This window comes from Aedes aegypti, chromosome 2 (assembly GCF_002204515.2).
Source record: "Aedes aegypti strain LVP_AGWG chromosome 2, AaegL5.0 Primary Assembly, whole genome shotgun sequence".
In the NCBI taxonomy this organism is placed as follows: Eukaryota; Metazoa; Arthropoda; class Insecta; order Diptera; family Culicidae; genus Aedes; species Aedes aegypti.
This window is the reverse complement of record NC_035108.1, coordinates 205,433,077-205,453,981: the sequence shown is the minus strand read 5'-3', so window position 1 is coordinate 205,453,981 and position 20,905 is coordinate 205,433,077. Positions and strand designations below refer to the sequence as shown.

The 20,905-nt window shown below is 38.7% G+C and overlaps 1 protein-coding gene across 3 annotated transcripts in view; it reads right to left on the bottom strand.

The window, feature by feature from the left end:
* Positions 1-20,905, bottom strand: part of LOC5570339 (triple functional domain protein) — a 298,245-nt gene that overhangs the window by 13,529 nt on the left and 263,811 nt on the right. For all 3 annotated transcript variants that reach the window (XM_021843783.1, XM_021843781.1, XM_021843782.1), the window contains exons 10-15: positions 6,467-6,578; positions 5,751-6,400; positions 1,285-1,401; positions 964-1,153; positions 702-896; positions 430-639 (exon numbers count right to left, since the gene is read on the bottom strand). In XM_021843783.1, coding sequence (XP_021699475.1) covers positions 430-639; positions 702-896; positions 964-1,153; positions 1,285-1,401; positions 5,751-6,400; positions 6,467-6,578 — 1,474 coding nt within the window. The remainder of the gene's footprint in view (positions 1-429; positions 640-701; positions 897-963; positions 1,154-1,284; positions 1,402-5,750; positions 6,401-6,466; positions 6,579-20,905) is intronic.

The window sequence follows — 20,905 nt, the reverse complement described above, 5'->3', positions numbered from 1 at the left end:
TTTGGAGGGATCCCTAGAGATGTCTGTGAATGTATTTCTGGAGGAATCCTTAGAGTCTGAAATTCCGAAACTGTCAAGGAATTCCTGTAGAACCTGCAGAAGAGTCACGCATGAATTTTGAAATCCTCTAGGATTTACACCAGCATTCTTTACAAGGACTAATATTCCGATTGTGGCAACAATTCCTTACTTAAATAAGTTCTCCAAGAAGCTACGCAGCAATTTTCGTAGGAATTTCCATTGAAGTTCCTAGAGGCTTTCTTCGTGATAATCCTGGCTATGCCTTGGCACATGTTACGTGAGGGGAGGACAGGCGAAATTTGCAGCGAATCGTCAGATTGGAACACGTAACAGAAGAAGGCCCAGGGGCAGTCGTTCAAAATCGGAAAGGCCAATGGTACAGCGAGAAATCGAAACAAAGAATCTTACCTGTATGTGTGCCTTGTAGATGTAGCTAGGGCTCGTGAACTGCGTCTTCTTGCCAACGATTTCCGCAAAGATGATGTTCTGCTCAAACAGGAACACGTGCAGTTCTTTCGGCTTCTGGGCGTTATACGAATTCTTATCGCTACTACTGGCACCTTCGACACAGTAAAGCGGACCGTGCAGCAGCAGCTTGCCCTGTGCCGTTATCTTACCCTGTGGCGGGAGAGAACAATTAGTTTCTCTAAGGATGATCTGGGTGTGTTTAGTAAGCATACCTCAAATTTCTGCAACCGACCGACATCCATCATGTCGTTGGCTGCTTTAGGAACTACTCGCATTATATGCATTGCATCTTTCAATCCTGGAATTTCCTCGGTGAGACCGGCCCGCTGAGTATGCTTCAGGATATCTTTCAACAGTAACTCGTACTTCATAATTCTTTGGACAGGTTTAATGAGCATATCTCCTAACTGAAAGTAGAGGGTAATTAAATATTGAATAGTTTTGCGGTAACTGCTCAGTAACAGCGATACTTACACATAATTTATATTTTAATTTTAAGCGTAATTCATCGAAGTAACTCATATGCTCCTGCACGATGTGTTCCGACACCGGCTTGTTCTGGCAATACACGACATACATGTGCAGCTTCCGTTCGCTTCGCTTTATTAGCGGTCCCAGCTCGTGCGGGTTTAGCTGACACTTTTGTAGCGATTTCAAAAAGTGGCTGTTTGAAAGGGTGAGGGCAAAACAAGAGACAGACATTGAATCAACATTGGCAAACAATGCATAGTGGGAGAAGACACGTGGTGTGAATTAAGGATTGTTAGGTGTTGGGGTTTTTGCTTTTGTACTTACTCTCGATGCCACTCGTAGATTGCTTCTATATTGCCGAACACCATCCGCTCCTTGCCACCCTTTAGGTCATCTGGGATTGGCACACTGCTGCTGGGATTTCGAATCTCGGCAATGTAGCTGTAATAAGAGACGAAAGGAGAACGGGTTTGAGAACAGAAAAAGCAATTATAAGTGGGAAAAATCAACAATGATTCCAAATGGCACCTTTTTTGTCCCCGTTCATTTGAGACGAGAGTCTTCCACCATAGAGATGGATATGGAAGGTATCATCGTCAATTCAGGAACATTTGCTAGAGAACATCTTAGAGGGTGTTGGTACATAAACTACCTAGCTAGGTATATACGTACATTGCGAAAGGTCGCATATGCTACGGTAGAAGTGGGAAGACTAGAAAAAGAGTTTGCCTTTCGGGTAACGATGCCCGACAAATTGCTTCGTGATTGCGTGATATTGTATGTTAATGAAGCTGTTCTAAGTGTTGTCACAACTTGTTGCAAACCGGGAAGAGAAATGAAACATGGCAACACAACCACCGACTCTTTACTGAAGCGTTAGATAGGGGGTAACGGTGCAGAGGCGGATATGAACTACGTGTAGACACACATAGGATATTTCCGAGCGTTTTCAGTGGCCAAGGCTTGAGGCAACAAAATGTAAACCTTGCATGTTCGCAAACAAATCGAAATGTGAACGGGACCTAGTTTTTCAAGCAGGGTATAAGGCTACATTTATGGGCGAAACGGTCTATCTCAGCTTTTTGTTCAATACGATATTCTTCAATTAAAATCTTGTTGAAATTAGTCTTTATGACATAGTTTTAAAAATCAACCATACTTTGATATGTTATTTTGAAACATTCAAGCTACAACTAGTATCTCCTATTTTCCTAAGAATTCCAAGATTTTATTTCTGGATTTCATCAAAAGTTCAACCAATTTTTGATCAAAGAATACTTCCAAGAATTGCATCAATGAGTTTTCCTACAGGAATCATAATAAAAATTCAATTCATCTAGATTTTTGTTAGAACTTGTTTAGGAATCAAATTAGTATAGGGTGTCCCAGAAAGTATGAGCACGACTTTGATAACAAGAATCACAATATTTTTTTATACAAACACATATTTTTATTTTGTTGTATTTTTCCTTAGGGCATTTTAAATGCTGCCTTTGAAAATTCTGTTCGATAACATTACTTTTTACATTGAAAGTTTTGATTTTAGAAAATCAAATCTTCTAAAGCCAGCACATACCATACTTTTGTGATTTGTTGAAACTTAACTAATAATGAATGTTTTTATTTAAATCCATTGGAGTAATGAGTTCCAGTACATTGTAGCTAAGATGTTTCACAAGAATTTTTGTTTAAATTTTTTTTTTTTGGCTTTGCCAGGAAACGATTGACAAAATGGTAAAATTCTCAAAAATCACTAGTTTTTCTCTCCACATAAGAAAACTTCACTTCACTTCACTTTTCAATATAAATAAAAGTTTGATCTCGGGCTTGGTTTCGACCCTTTTAAAAATCGGCCAAAGCTGGAATCGGATTTTTGGTTTCTTTTCAAATTTTATATACTTAAGTTTATAATTTCCGATAAAATAAGTGATAGTCTGATCATTCATCGTACCGGCAATGATAAATATATTTTTTCAGATTTTTTTGTACGTACTTTGTGACCTAGCACAAATTTCGTACAACAAAGTCGCTCAAATATAACGTGATTTGAGCAAAACTGATAAGAAGAGCTTTCGAAAATGTAACACCGTCAACAAACAGGTAATGAAAAAAATCGCTCAAAATCAAAATCTGCTCTTTATAAGTGCAAGAATTTAGTGTGAAAATCAGATTTTTATCTGCAATAGTCTCGAAATGGCCGAATGGTAAAGTCGTGCCCATACAGTATTGGACAAAACATTTGCAACTTTATCAATTTTCCATACAAAATGACCAACTTTAATTGGGGCCCAGATAGCCGTAGCGGTAAACGCGCAGCTATTCAGCTAGACCAAGCTGAGGGTCGTGGGTTCGAATCCCACCGGTCGAGGATCTTTTCGGGTTGGAAATTTTCTCGACTTCCCAGGGCATAAAGTATCATCGTACCTGCCACACGATATACGCATGCAAAAATGGTCATTGGCATAGTAAGCTCTCAGTTAATAACTGTGGAAGTGCTCACAAGAACACTAAGCTGAGAAGCAGGCTCTGTCCCAGTGGGGACGTAACGCCAGAAAGAAGAAGAAGAAGAAGACCAACTTTAATAAGCTAGATCTCAGTTATTTATGGACCGATTATGATCAAATTTTCACAAAACATCAGATATAACTTGAATTTTAACATATATTTTTGAGTGATTTTTCCAATCACGAGTTTATAAGTAATAATGGTTTGACTAAAGTGTAATTTTTTTTTCAAAAAATTGGATAGCCCTACACAAAGTCTTCAGTAAATTTGTTCATCTTGTTAAAATCTACAACTTTGCTGAAGGTACCATGAAGCTATTCCTTATATATGTTTAGTTATGTCATTTATAATAAATCGTCGAAAAATTTACTTTAGTCAAACCGTTACTGCTTTTGAACTTGTGATAGTAAAAATCACTCAAAAATATATGGTAAAATTCAAGTTATGTCTGATGTTTTGCCAAAATTTCATTCAAATCGGTTCATAAATAATTGAGATATAGCTTACCAAAGTTGGTCATTTTGTATGGAAAATCGAAAAAGTTGCAAATGTTTTGTCCAATACTGTACTTTCTAGGACACCCTATAGTTTGTCAAATGATACCGCCTGAAATCACTTCAGAGTTTTCTGCAGGGATTTTTTTCAGATTTTTCTTCAAATAATACTCCACAAACTTCTCGGAAAATTTCTTGATGATTCTGCTGGAGTAATCCCTGGGTAAAATTAATATCTCTATAGAAATCTCTGGGGCAAATTGGTAGAGAAACTTTATCTGAATCTTAGGTAAAACATCAAATACCGAGCAACCCGCAACCATGACGGCAGCACCGTACTCTAGATCGCTTTTTATACGTTTGTGATCATTAGTAGGTACCATATATTATTGCGTTTCGATTTTACACAAATTCCCATAGTTGCCATTGGATTTCTTCTACTTTTTTCCTCGCAGAACACGTCGCAGCCAATCACGAATTCAACTGTGAAAGAATTATGAAAATTCATGGTAGACTATGACGATTTCTTCGGTTGGAATATTTCTTGGGGGAATTTTTTAAGGAATTCCAGGAAAAGTTCTTCAATTTTCAATTTGCAGCCTCAAGTGGGATAATACAAGCGCAAGTAAGTCCAAAGCCGATGGTCAGGGAGGAGTAAATTCTCGAAAGAATTTATGTGAAAATAACTTACAGATAACATGGAAGTTAAACGTTGGAGCTTCTGGAAAAAACCTTTTTGAATTACCTGAAGAAATCCTCATGAATATATTGCCTAACCCTTTCTTTCCAACAGATTTGTTCGACAATTTAAAATGGCGTCTTGATCTTATCTTGATTAGGGATACTTTCAGCCCACGGCTGGTTCATCTCCACAACTGGCGTTTCTGAATTAAAGGCCTGAACAATATTTATTAAGCTAAATTATTCAAAATCCCTATGGACAATTTTGATTTAAAATTAATACTTAGGGTAGGTGTACCAGTTATGGACATAGTGGTTCACTATTTCGCCATACGTGATTACTTTAATGTCTTCAAATTTTGGAAACTTTGGTGTGTTGTAGTACTTAGATTTAAGATATATCTTGATGTTGAAACATTCAAAAAGATTTAAAATGTGAAAGTTATTAAAAATTCACATATGGCCAAATCCCTATGCCACTATGGCCATAACTGGTACACTTTCCCTAGTTGATTGTTCTCCGTGTAGGCTTAATTGAAAACTGTTAAAATTATAAACTTTTCATGACAATTAGTACATTTTTTGTGAATATTTCATGTTACGAAACGAATATTGTTATGGCTTTTCTTGTGATGCATCCTCTGAAAGGTCATAATGCCACTGGACAATAAAACACTGTTTTGAGATAAAATCTTCACGAAGAAAACGAAAAACCCATATTTCAGTATTTTTTAGTTATTTTTCCCTCCCTATTTCATTCGCTCCTTCTGTTGTTGTCAAAGAGCGGAAAGCAAAACAACCCAAAAACCGAATCTTTGTGCGTTACTTCAAATTTTAGTAAGTGGCAGAGTACTGGAAGTTGAGTTATTTGATCTGCCGGTTGAGTGAAAAGAACTTTAGGCAGTAAATATTTTTCGCATGGCTGCAAATGAAAACAACTTCTACCCCACCAACTCAACATTAGATTAACACACGAACCTCCCGAATTGAGTGGAATGAACTCACTTTTAAGCACATAATTTTCTCCGTATTGGTGGCTCAAATTGCCCCGTATAATATTCGACGAAAATAAAGCACAAGAAGGAATCTCTCATTGACAAATTTACTTACCCATTGACTATCTGCGACAGGTCGTTTACGTATGCCTCCTCCGTGGTTACGAGTTCTTTCAGAGCAAACATCCGCTTCCGGAGAATATCATCGATACCCTGCTCGTCAGCTAAGTTCTCGTCCAGATTCTCAACATCAAAATACTGTGGCGATGTGGGCGCTTTGATCAGGGCAGCCCCGCTTCCACCGATTGAACTAGCTGCACAACTGCTACCTCCCCCTCCGTTACTGACTGATGGCACCCCAATGGTAGAATCGTCCAGCCCTCCAGGACCGATTCCGTGCATACTACTACTACTACCCCCCTCACCAATACTGTTGCTTGTGATGGCTGCGTCATTTTCCAGGTATTTGAAGCTTTGCATTTTTTCCTTAACTATCCTCTCGATTTCTGCCACATCGGCCGTTTGGTTCACTGCCGCCGGCGGTTCTTCCAGCGACTTGAGTGATAAAGCTTTCGTAATCTTAGCGCTAGTGCAGGTCTGGTCCTCGTTCGAGGACAAGGTGGACGACGGGGTACCAGACAACGTCGTGGTTGTATCCTGGATCGGTTTCATGGGCGGTGGCAGCTCGATCGTGGGCTCCTCTTCGGCTTCCAGCTCGATCTGCGAAGCGGTCGTGGATGCTTCCACTTCCTCCAGTGGTTTGTCCTGGGGAGTATAGACGAAGTGATATAAATGAGTGGCACTGTATTCACATGGAAGTTATACACATACCTTTGCTTTCTTATCTGATCCTTTTTTACTGATGAGTGTTTTCTCCACAGGAGGTAATTTGTCCGACTTGTTGTGCGACAGTTTACGGAATTGAGTCGGAAGCCATTTTTTCCTGTAATATAGAGAAAAAACGAAAACGTTAGTTCAGTTAGTGGCGAAATTCAAAGTAGTAAAGAGTAATTGCATTTAGAGCACAAGCTTGCCTCAACTTCAGTCTGCAGAAGCTCAAATCCTTTCATTGAAATCGATTACAAAATTGTCAGGTACCACGCGTCCCCATATCACCAATATAGGCGCAAAATACGAGCACGAATTTTGTTATCTTCTGAATTCAAATGATAACCTAAATTTGAGGTCTTTGCTGAAGAAAAAATGATTGCATCCCTCTATCTGATTAAAATAAGCGATCACACCCCTGCTCAAGAGAAATTAATTCAGAATCCTGGATGGAAAACATGGATTCCTAAAACGCCTCAGCTCAGTTGAGTTTTCGAAGTTTTTGCCGAATTCCAACCATAAATTTTTGCACAGTTTTATTGAATACCTTACTGTCATTTTGTTAAGAAAATGTCAACACCAGACTTTTTTTTTCAATTATTTTGACTTATTTCTTAGATTTACGCTTATTATTTCCCAAAAATTTTCAATCTGTTGGATATATGGACATTTGGAGGACTGATGCTTTTTCACTAAAACCGACAATAATTGTGCTAATACCATTGACATCATACAATTCTATGAGGTCAGGTCTGTAAGGACAACTGGCTTAAGGGTTGTTCATTAATTACGTAAGGGGTTAGGGGGAGGGTTTGAGATTTCTTACGCGTCATACAAATTATTTTTAATTTTCATACAAACAATCTTACCGAGGGTGATGGGGGGTTTAAAACCCGTCAAAATTGTCTTACACTGATAGGCAAAATAAAGTGCCCACCTTACCAGTTTTCGAATTTCTCTCATTGATTTGGTTCAAATTAAAGTTAACACACTTAAATCTTTTTTGATATATTATTTTTGATATTCTTTTAAAGTTGCACTTGCGAAGTTTTGATAAAAAAAGAATTTTACTCAAAGAAAAAGAAAATCAATTTGTATTGAAAAAAATACAGTGACAAAAAAAGTGCCCACTTCCTTCTTGGCCTCAGAAAAGATGATTTAAGAAAAATAAAAGGCAATTTAATAGTTAATCTGTCCTCCTTTGGCCTTAAGGACTTGCTGGAGGCGCTTCGGCATGCTTTTCACCAGGTTTTGTGGGTGTTGTGGTTCTAGTTCTTCCCAGGCACAATCCATATAATTTTTCATTGTACAAGATTCATGAAGCTACCGATTGTGATGCTGCCTTTGAAAAATGTATTAATTGCGAACTGCGAAATAAGCTGAGTAAGTCTCCGTATGATGAACAACTGGATGTCAATCACTCAGCCTGGAGTTCAGCGTGTCCAGTCTATCAGAAGCGTCTGAAGAATGTTAGGCTCATGGTGGATTATTCAGCCTAGCAATCAGTTGCTGATAGGGGTATTACTGTTTCTATGGGTAAATTAAACACCGGTATATGTCCTGCCGGAGCACTTATAGATACTGCACCAATTCAAATGGATATTTCACCACAGCCGATTGCCACAACCGACACTTGTTTGACTGACTTCGGAAAATCTAGGACGATGTGTTATCAATCATCTAATTTTAACGATTCTCTTGTGGGCAATCCTGACTGTTCAGGTAATTTAAACACTGGTATATGTCCTGCCGAGGCACCCCTTGATGCTGCACCAATTCAATTGGATATTTCATACCAGATGGCTATTGGAACTGACGCCACCTACAACTCCAGGACAATATGTGGTTCTTCATGTCACCAAGATTGTCTAGTAGACAATCCTGCTTGCTCAGGTAAATTTAATGAACGTATATGTCGTGCCGAAGTCAGGACGGATGCTGCTCGTTTTAATAGCCATTTGGTTTTACAGTCTCCCGTCACTTCTATTCACCGCAATGGATGGAACGATGCTGATGGTCCAGGTGTCCCAGGTAATGGTGGCAGTATATGTCCTGCCGAAGCGGAGAATGATACTGCACCACCTGAATCAAATTCTCGCTGTTGTTTCAGTGTGGATGAAGAAGATGCACGGAATAAGTTAACCTTTTTCTACCAAAATGTACGTGGACTACGCACAAAGATAGATGATTTCTTTCTTGCTGTATCAACTTGCTGCTACGATGTTATTGTTCTTACAGAGACATGGCTCGACGATCATCATGTCACCTCAACTCTTCGGAAACTCCTACACCGTCTTCAGAAACGATCGAAGTCGACGCAATAGCAGAAAATCACGCGGTGGAGGTGTTCTTATCGCAATTTCAACAAGAATAAGCTGCAGCTTAGATCCTTCTCCCATGCATGACTCATTGGAACAAATCTGGGTAAAGCTGAATATACCCGGACTCAGTATTAGCGTTGGTGTCTTTTACCTCCCTCCCGATAGAAAGGCAGATTTAACAAGCATAAACAACCATATCGATTCCGTGGAATCTGTTTTTTCCAACTTACGACCAAACGATCTTGCTTATCTCTTCGGTGACTACAACCAATCAAATTTACGCTGGAACACAACGCCTAGGACAAGTCCAACCATAGATGTTATGCGGTCTTCTATGTCTACAGCGTGCAGTAGCCTCCTTGATGGTTTCTCTCTTCACGGTCTGATTCAAATCAACCACGTACTCAATCAGAATGAACGTCTTTTGGATTTGGTTCTTGTTAACGAAGCAGCCTTTGGAAACTGTGCACTTTCCGAGGCCATTGAGCCACTCTGCGCTCTTGATAATGATCATCCTGCTTTAGAGTTGGATTGTTATCTGCCTAGACCTATGAAGTTTGACAATGTTTCGTATGAATCTGGTTTTGACTTTCGCAAAGCTGATTTTCACGGCTTAAGCAAAGCACTACTTCGATGCGATTGGCGATTTTTAAATGCTGCGGGTAATATAGATGCTGCTGTTGACAGCTATACAAGAATGATGCAAACTATCTTGCCCGATCATGTTCCGTTACGCAGGCCACCCGCAATACCTCCGTGGAGTAACTTTCGTCTTAAAAACTTGAAACGGAAGAGATCCAAAGCGCTTCGGAAATACTGTAGAACTCGTTGTATTGTTGCCAAGCAGGCCTTAACCAGAGCAAGTAATAAATATCGACTGTATAATCGGCTTCTTTACAAACGTTATGCTATACGAACGCAAAATAATTTACGCAGAAATCCTAAACAATTTTGGAATTTTGTAAAATCGAAGCGCAATGAGACTGGTCTGCCATCAGAAATTTTCTTGGGCTCGTCGCATGCCTCCTCTACTCCGGAAAAATGCAATCTTTTTGCTAGGCACTTCCAAGGCGCATTTAATGAAACTAAAGCCGACGATGCGCAGATTGACATTGCCTGTAGAAACACTCCTATCAATGTATGTGAGCTTTCGATTAGTAGTATCACAAGTCAACAGGTCACTGCTGCAATAAGCAAAATGAAGTACTCCACTGCTTCAAGTCCTGATGGAATCCCGTCCTGTGTATTGAAAAGATGCTGCAATGCCTTAAGCCCAGTGTTAGCTTCTCTGTTCAATATGTCGCTACAGCAATGTCGTTTTCCGTCCAGTTGGAAACTCTCTATCATGTTCCCCGTATACAAGAAAGGTGACAAGAGAGACGTTGAGAATTACCGTGGAATTACATCCATATGTGCCAGCTCAAAAGTCTTCGAAATCGTCGTTTATGATATGTTATTCGCTGCCAGTAAAGATTATATTTTTACCAGTCAACATGGATTCTACCCAAAGAGATCTGTTTCTACAAACCTGGTGATTTTCGCTTCACATTGTATACGGAACATAGACGATGGGCTACAAACAGATGTGGTATATACTGATTTCAAATCTGCATTCGATCGTGTAGATCACAACATCTTGTTGAAGCGACTCGAGCTGCTTGGCGTATCTTTCAATACTATTTGCTGGCTTAAATCGTACTTAACAAATCGGAAACTACGTGTAATGATTGGCTCTGAAAAATCAGTTGCATTCAACAATTTATCTGGCGTACCACAAGGAAGCAATCTCGGACCCTTACTATTCTCGCTCTTCATCAACGATTTGTCTCGTCTACTACCTACAGGATGCAAATTATTTTTTGCCGATGACGTTAAAATATACTTAACAATCAAAAGTTTCGACGATTGCATTAGATTACAAGAATTGTTAAATATCTTTGTTGAGTGGAGCTCAATCAACAAGCTTACCTTGAGTTTACACAAGTGCAGTGTTATATCATTTCATCGCAAACTTAAGCCCATGATCTACAATTATACCATCAACAATCGTAACTTGGAGCGTATTGACGACGTACGGGACTTGGGCGTTATTTTGGATACTGCTCTCACTTTTCGCATCCATTTTGAAGACATTATTTCCAGAGCTAATCGACAGTTAGGATTTATTTTTAAAATCTGTGACGAATTCAAAGATCCTCTGTGTCTCCGTTCACTATACTGCGCACTTGTACGATCACTGTTGGAATCCAATGTTGTTGCCTGGTGCCCATATCAGTTGACTTGGATAAACAGAATTGAAGCTGTCCAAAAGAAATTTATAAGACGTGCACTTCGCTTTCTGCCCTGGCGTGATCCGGTGAACTTGCCTCCGTACGAGCATCGATGCCGTCTCCTTGGACTTGATACACTGGTCAGCAGAAGATCCGCACAGCAGGCTGGATTTGCAGCGAAGGTGATACTTGGAGAAATAGACGCACCAGAAATCCTGTCTCAGTTAAATTTTTATGCACCGGAACGAATTCTGCGACAGCGAAACTTTTTCATGGCTGGAGGCAGTAATACGGTTTATGGGCAACACAACCCGATCAATGCCGTACAGACGGTATTCAATGAAGCATATGAATTGTTCGACTTCAACATGACTGCAGCTACATTCCAAAGAAGAGTACTGCAAAGGGGTACCCATTGAGCATGAATGCAGCATTAGATTCAACAAACAGACTTTCAGGCGAGAATATGTCCAAGAACTTAACGTTAGAAAAATTTAGCTACATGTCTCTTTTTGTTTTTTTTTTCAGATGCTGATGGAGAATACCTCTGTATATTTGCAATACTTGACTCATTTTTAAATTGTATGTCCTGCTTACTTAATGTGTTTAGTGTATTTTTATAAGTCATGTTATTTTATGTAGAAAGATATTTGAAAAGATGCGGGGTTTTTACGTCTTTTGGAGACTGGCCACAATTTCTCCTAGTGTCAACTCCAAGGGACTTTTCCCCACCACCTCAATATTCATTAAGACAAAAGTCAGATGAAGGAAATAAATAAATAAATAAATAAATAAATAAATAAATAAATAAATAAATAAATTGTACCCACAAATACATTTTTAATACAAATTCAAAATTTAGGTAGTCCCACTCCAATATCTGTACGAGATATTTAAGGAAATATGCATCTTCCAATTTTGAATCGTTTATTTCAATTTTTGAATGACATCTCTTATTATGTATGATACTGTTTTTTCCCTTTTCGTATGTTTCTTTTCAGATTTGAAGAGTAGTTTACTATGTGTAGTATCCTAGTATATATGGACATTTTCAACGACCTCTCGATCTTTCAAGACCTTGGCTCTGCTATGGATCAATGCCGTTTGAGCCTTTTATTTTTAAGATTTACTCTTACAAGTTATTTACTTTTTGAGTTATTTTAAAATTAAAAACACATTTAATCGTGGAATACGCCTAAAAGTAGGCAGTTTCCTAAGGAAGTTCTGTATTCTTTATTGTAATTTATCATTTATGCTCAACTGAACATATTTATGAAAGTGTTGACAACGGATCCGTTTTTAGCTATGTCATTTTTAGTAACAGCCGCATGTCTTTTGCTTACATTGTTTTCAGAACTCGTGTGAGACATGATTCTTTAATCGTTTCATTCACAATCATAAAAATCATTGTTTCTTAATGGGCTTCGTGGCTGTGCGGTTAGTGTCGTCAGGCAGTTAAGCGCATCGTATCATGGGGTGTGGGTTCGATTTCCGCTGCAGCTAGTGAAGACAGTGTCCGTGTCTTTTTAAATTTGAAAAATTTACGCTTGAACACAACTCATTTTTTGTAAAAATATTTTTGTTTATTAGCTCATGAATAGAAGTAAAAGAATCACCATTCACGCATTGAAAGTAAGGTAACACGGGGCAAATGAGAATCCGGGGTAAGTGGGGCGTTTCATCATAGCTCACTTAGGAAAAGTTTTTCATGGGGGTATTCTTCTAGAAAATTGAAGATACAATGACAATGAATGTATTTAGTACTGAACATATTGTTATTTATATTACCATGTGGTTCATGTAACAGTTGTCGGTTCAGCGCCATTTTCAACTTGCATGATAAATTGTGACACGTTTCACGTCTTACATTGACTCTCAAAAAATAAATGTGTTATAAAGCGAATTTTCATCAGTAAGCTATAATTTAAAGTATTATTACAAGCTGCTAACGATAAACCAGTATTTTATTTTCATTTCATATGAAATTTTCGATAGTCTATCTTACCCCAAATATCTTTGTACCCGGGGTAAGTGGGACCTATCAAAACAAAAACCAGAATCAAAACTTTTCGTACACGTTTCATACATTTTCCTAGAGAGTAGCACTAAAACATTCAAACAAATGATTTTTATCAAAAAAGATCAATCTCAAATTACGTAATTGCATAAGAGAGAGAGGAAAAGTGTAATTATTCTTTATTTTTTTATTTTTGAAATACGACTTCAAAGTTGAACAAACACAAAGATGAAATTTGAAATGCATCATGAGAACGATCACTTTTCTATTTTATTTGAACTTTATTTGTTATTTCTACCAAATTAAGTAGTGATGGAAAACAATTCCACCCAATTAAGTGGTTTCTGCCATGCATATAAATAATAACAAAACATATTTATAATTTCGCCAATTATTGATTGTTTATGTGCTACATTTTAATTAACAACTTATGAATAGTATGTTTTGAACATATTTAATCCCTCTTTACGCTTTTATTGAGGAATTTTCAGTTAATATTAAATGTGAGGTGACATACTATTAAATAAAGGTTTTCTTCCTAAAACGTTACGTATTTTATGGTTGATCCCTTATGTACATCAAATATGTACTTAAAATTAAAAATCTATGTTTTATCAATCCTTTTATTGCAATGGTTGACTTGCTGATGTTTATTGACGCATGAAACTGGATGTGTCCCACTTGCCCCGTTTAGCGAGATAACTGCGGCTAATGGCTCATTCTAAAACTTTCTTCCAAGGTTTTGACAATTTCGAAAATATTTGATCAGTGTCATGCACACACACTCAAATATGTTGCCAAAATGTGATTGTGTTGTTGGATTTGAAAAATATTTACATTTGATAATTTTATTAAACAATTTGTTTGAACTATCGTTTTTTTCGTTCCCACTTGCCCCGCGGTACCTTATTTCATCCATAAATGGTGATTCGAACTTTTTACAAGGAGGGTCATTGCGATCAATGTTACCCCGGATTACGGTACAATATTCATCAGCTTTACTGCCCATAAAGGCATAACTGTCCCATATGGAAAAAGTAACTATTGAGAACCAGAGCTACAGGTCCAAAGCCCTGATAAAGGTGGATGGTTGTGATGGCTATGACCGTGGCCTTCATTCCGTTACCAATGATAATGGCCTGCGGCTAGTAACCTTCGTTGCTGCTAGAGAGATGGCAATCAGCAGTACCTACTTCGCACGAAAGAATATCCGCAAACACACCTGGCGACACCCAAATGGCGATGCCTGCTCCCAAATAGGTCACGTGCTGGTGGATGGGCGACATTTCTCAGATGTCATGGATGTCAGGACCTTCCGTGGCCTTAATATCGACTCGGATCATTATCTCGTTGTAGCTAAAATTCGGGCGCGGTTATCCAGCGTCACGAGTTCCACAACAAACAGAACGCTGCGCTTCAATATACAACACTTGTCTACTGCGCCAATTACAGAGGAATTACCCTGCTGAATTCGGCGTACAAAATTCTGTCGCGCATCCTGTTTAACAGACTGAGACCGCTCGAGGAGTCCTTCGTCGGCGGATACCAAGCTGGTTTTCGTGAGGGCCGTTCGACAACGGACCAGATGTTTAGCTTGCGAATGATCCTAGACAAATTCCTGGAGTATAACTTGCAGACTCACCATCTGTTTATTGGTTTCAAGGCGGCGTACGACTCAGTGAAAAGAAATGAGCTTTGGCAGATAATGTCTGAACATGGTTTTCCGGCGAAACTAATTAGGCAGATACGTGCTACGCTACGATCGCAGGTCAGTGGAAAAGGCCTTCGTGCCTCTGAAGAGGGAGACAGCGAGGATAGGCCTGCCCATTAATTCTACCAAGACGAAGTACATGGTTGCAGGTAGAGATAGAGTCAGGCATGGTGGTGTAGGTGCTGAGGTAGTGTTTGATGGGGATGTGTTTGAAGTTGTTGAAGAATTTGTTTACCTTGGAACACTTGTGACATGTGACAACGACGTTTCACCCGAAGTGAAAAGACGTGTTGCGGCTGCGAATAGGGCCTTTTACGGACTACTTAACCAGCTTAGGTCCCGCAGCTTGCAAATGGAAACAAAATTCGCCCTGTATAAAACATTGATTCTTCCGGTGGCTCTCTACGGGCACGTAGCGTGGACGTTGAAAGAGTCAGACCGGAAAGCTCTCGGTGTTTTCGAGCGTAAAGTGCTGCGGACAATACTCGGTGGGAAACTCGAAAATGGTGTTTGGCGCAGACGCATGAATCACGAGTTGTATCAAGTGTACAAAGATGCGAATATTATCCATCGTGTAAAATACGACAGACTTCAGTGGGCTGGTCACTTAGTGCGAATGTCGGAAGAAAGAATTGCGAAAATAATATTCAGCAGGGAACCAGGTAGAGGTCGGCGGCTTCGGGGAAGACCATGAATACGCTGACTGTACACAGTGGAAGAGGACCTGGCGACCCTAAACATTCGGGGCAACTGGAGAAGGTTCGCCTAAGACCGACGAAAATGGAGCTCTACAATACGCCTGGCAATGGCGTGACGCTACGCTGTAGCCATCAAGGTATCAAGGTAGGTAAACTTGAACATAATTCACGTTTTGCAGTTGTTATTTTGGTTGAAAGTTCATATACAGACTGTTATGCCTTTATTTTTCAATATGGGACTGTACCCACTTCATATTTTTCCACAAACATATTCAAACAATGTGTATTCATTTTTGTATGCATAGTAAAGTACACAATAAAACATGGATGTTGCAACGAAAAAAGGTGTTGGTTAGAAAATCCATATGGGACAGTTATGCTTTTATAGGCAGTTTATCACATTAACATATTGAAACATTGTAGTAAATTTTTCCGTGGCTCTAATTCCATAACTTTCCAGATCAGAAATCAAATTCCCTGTCATTCTCTGACTTAGAAGAATTATGTGATATCCTTATATTACGCATTTAATTTATCATTGGATTAATTGGCAGTATAGTTGTGTTCTTTCTGGGGCCTTCAGGGTATTTCATACACATTTTCAAAAATGAATTTCTCGGAGATGGAAAAAAAATCATTTCTCCTGACCGCTGGATAGTACTAAAATGATAGACAATTTATCCTATGTAATTGATTTGCACTGGTATAAACCGGACAAGCGATTCTATACAGAAGCAGCCACATTCTGACTCATGTTCGACTATAACTTGGACCAAGCATGAACTATATTTATGCAAAAAACAAACACCACAGGATGATAAGCTTTATTTTTATCATTGCGCTTTTAATAGCTGGCTCAAGTGCGTTTCTCAGTATAAAAAACGACATTATGTCAATCGTTACTATTATAAAAGCAGACTAGCATTCTCCAAAAACCTTAAAACTAAAGATAGTGTCGCGCTTCCTGGCCGTATGTTTCTTGACTTTATGGGGTTTACGCCGCCAAAAATATTACGATGGTTTTTGTTGTGACATCAACGTGGCTTATCGTACAAAGAGCACCATTGCGCGACTGCAACTGTAGCGTTTTACTCTGACGCGGGTATTGGACATACAACGTTCGCATTATTTTGCAGGCAAAGAGAATCTCCTTGTTCCCCTGCAGACTAGAGGTTGCACAGACGAGACACATTATCTGCAAAGGTACCTTGCTTTGTCGCTGTCGGCGCCATGACTAGGCCAAATGCCGCAGCCGCAATTTTTGCACAGGCATAAATATTGGATTAAGCACCGCAAACACATTATCGTCTCCTCCACCGACGACTGGGATATTTCTGGTGGATTTCACTGCACTATTGTTTCAGTTGTCGTCGTCAAGTGGGCTTCACATAGATAGTGAATGCGTTGATTTTTTTTTCTGTTGCCTAAATTATGGACCCGCGATACACATTGTTCTTCTTTCGTTATCAAGCTGAGGATTCTTCGAAATCCACGTCACTGTGCTGCACTTTTGCAGTGTCAATGCGGTGATGCATGAATATTGCGATCGATTGCAATAAATTATTTCTCCGGTTCCGGTACAACGGTTTGTGAGATATCGATGATAGCCAACAGCTCGCCGCCCAACGAACGAAGCTTCAACTGCTGCTGCAATCCACCACTGATTACAATAATACCAAAACACGCACAATATCCGACGGGATTTGGCGGTGAATGTAGCCCAACGTCGACTCGATATCCCAGAACAAATGGCACTAATGCCACTCACATACACGCGTGTGATACTGATCCCGTGAGTGGCAATTTACTTACTATGCCATGGGTTCCCAACTTTGGGAGATAGGGAGATATCGACTTATAAAATATGAATTCAGTGCAAACAAAGACGAAATAGAGACTTTTATTTTCTTTGCAGTTGTCCGATTTTTTATGGCACATTAGGTCGTTTCCAGAAAAAAATCCAGGCCATTAAATTGGTAAAATTCAAATGCACGATTCAGGTAATTTTCCTGAACATTTGCTGAAATAGAAATAAGAAAACTGCTTAAGTTGTTGCACAAGCGTGCACAAGCGGCAAAACCGAGTAAATGTCTCGAAAATCCCGAGTCACATACTGACCTTGTTCAGTTGAAAGCTTCAAGTGCGAAAGTTACATGTGAAATTGTAAAACAAAAAACAAATCAGTCAAAAATGAAAGCACAATGAACATTTTTGACACGCCCTTTTGGAAATTACCTAAAATTTTGAAAAAACCTCAGGAGCCAATTCCGGCATTGAAAGAGGAAAACATATTACATAGTTATATTACTAATTGCGAAAAAGCTCATAAACTTGCTATGCAGTTTGAAAGCGCGCAAAATTTTAATTTAGGATTTAGGGAGACTTACGGCTTCGGCACCATTCGACTATTATCGGCAACCAAATTTTAAACGCCAAATACACAGTATTTTTCTATCAAAACACATCAATCAAAACATTCAGATGATTCTTTACTCTGTCCGCTTCCCGCTGACGTGATTTCCGTGACTGAATAAACAAAATCGCCAGAGATGTCATCAATTCAGATGAACACGACTCAAAATGCGATTGATTTGGAGCTGCCTCAGCGATTCACCAGCAGTTGTTATGGGAAAGTTGCCGAAGAGAATGGGGCTGCCGACAATAGTCACACTAACAAGGGATGTTCGCAGCGTTGTAACAACTTTTCTAAACGCATTTTGACAAGTCTGTCTGTGTGAATCGATAGAGGATTGAGCTACGCTTAAATGTAAACAGACAAACACGGCATTTGTCTGCTGATGTACGAGAAAATTACAAAAAAAGCTCGGCATCGGCTTAGACTGCCGAGAATACGTAAGTTCCCCTACCTACTAGTCCATTAGAAAATAAATGATGGTGTTGAGACTGGAAAAATAATTGAAATTTTATGGCTTTCTAAATTTTATAAATTAAAACGGCTTGTTTGGCTAAGACTGAGAAAGCCATAAAATTTCAATAGAAAATAGTTACCGCCGTGCGGGGTGACATTGGGCCTAGGAGGTGACTTTGTCCGCCCTTTTCGATGCATCTCATGGTTAGTACGAGAGTCTAAAAATTAATCCATGACCATCCAGTGGCTATTTATAACGTATTCTTGAAGCTTGCCCCATTGTTTTCATTATTCTGATATTAGTTTGCTGTAAAATTCTTGGCCCAAAGTTACCCTTATGGCCCAATGTCACCCCGCACGACGGTACTCAGGACTTTGAAAACATGTTCAATCAAGACAACGTTTTCGAAAATTTCTGGGAGACTGATTTGGAAGAAGTGAGAAATATTATTGAAAAAAATTTGAAAGCCCCTGGCGATGATGGAATTTTTTAAGTCCTCATCAAGAAACTTCTAGAAAGTAGTTAGTTCTTAGTGGATATGTTTAACAAATGTTTTCAGATGGCATATTTTCCTGACAAATGGAAAAATGCTAAGGTTGTTCCAATTTTAAAACCTGACAAAAATCCTGCAGAAACTTCTAACTATCGTCCAATAAGAATGCTTTCCTACACCAGTAAACTTTTTAAAAAGGTTATTTTGAACTGAATAATGGTCCATATCAAAGAAAATTCAATGTTTGCCAATAAACAGTTCGGATTCCGACATGAACATTCGACCACTCATCAACTTTTACGTGTAACAAATTCAAAGTCAAAAATCTTTGTTTGCGGATGCCACAGGCGTCTCCGCCAAAGGAGCCTGCTTGTCATCTGCAGTAGATTGCAACAAATCTTGTATATAAATAAAAATGGAATGGTGTTTGTATGTCACGAAATGACTTACGAACGGATCAGCGGATCTGAATGATTTTTTCTCCGTTTTGTTTGTCACGGGTTCCGACGTGTTTGTGTGTATAAAAATGCCAGAATGTTCACCGGGAGAGCCGACAAAATGAGAGTGAACGGAACTGCCATTTTCTATGGGACGAACCTGGGAGGGAGGCACCGACACTACACACGAAATATAGAACAACGTTTGTTTGAACTGAACTCCAGCTTGCCAACAACAATCAAGGCAGGCTTGGAGAAAACCGCTAGTTTTCTTTTCTTGTGTACTTTCGATCTTTCCTGACAAACATGGAAAAAGGGCCACAGTTTTCTATGCACTAAATAATAATTTTCATTGGAAAAAGTAAAACGATGCGTTTTCAATGCTTCATATTCAATCAGTTGAAAGGTGCTCACGTGACATTAATTGCATTATGTGCATGAATTGATTTTCATTAAATTTTTGTCACTTTTGATGAAATGCGAAATTGTGTTTCAATCAGTTACTCGCTTTTTCCATGTTAGTCAAATGTTTGAGATCTGGGCTCACAGTGACAGTTCGTGACAGCGGAATCCCGGCTCACTATGACGTACAGAAATTTTGTATTGGTTTCTCCTTTCCAGGGACGAACCACAGTGTTTTCCTACAGCCTACTTGATGGCAAGACGAAGTTTGCCGGGACCACTAGTTTTGAATATTTTATTTTTTAGTGGAAAAAAGATCTCCCATAAATTTGACCAGGTGTTGAATTTGTCAGATTATTGCTCTAGAAAATCTGAGATAGATCTTTGATCCATCTTCATATGAATACGAAAATTCTTATTGTTTTTCTCTATACATCGTTTTATCACTTTTACTTCGATATTTTGAGCCACAAATCTGTATATTTCGTATAGTAGACTTTATATTTTAAGAAATGTGACTAGGTTGTGAAACGTTTATGTATTCCCAAGGTTAACCATTTTACTTTAACGTTACAGGTCGTTTAAGTCCGCATGATTGACGAACAGCATCAATAAATCAAAGCAACATGATCAATCAAATCTTCAAATCGCATCCTTACCCAAAGATAATTTTCGAACCTCGATCAAACCGCGAGTTTTATGGATCCCCAAAACTAAAATAGATGTTTAAGAAACAAATACGATTTTGTCAACCAAATCAAATGAACTCGGCTCCGTTATGCCTGATGGTGCTTGAGCCCATCAAATAAACGAATAAAAAACCCTAAAACAAATTTTAAAAATTTGTATGTCTTTGGTCAGACCCTCCCAAAAATGAGCAAATGGTTCTCTTATCCCATATTTAGTGCGTTATTTTTTTTCTGACGTTCATTCATGAGCATGATGGAATTTAATTTACTCTACCATTTTTTCTAATTTCTGTGTAGAAAAAAATGTTTTTCATAAAAAATCAAAAACACTAATATTCTACAAAAACGTTTGAAACATCAAACTTTTAATAACTAGAAAATACTACAAGGGAAAAAATAATGAAAATGTTGAAAAATCAAACAGGGGATAGGCAAAATAATTGAGATTTTTGCATAAATTCAAATGCTTATAACTTTTCGAAAAATTAATGAAATTGGATGGAATTGGAGTAGTAGTATTTTAACAAATCATCC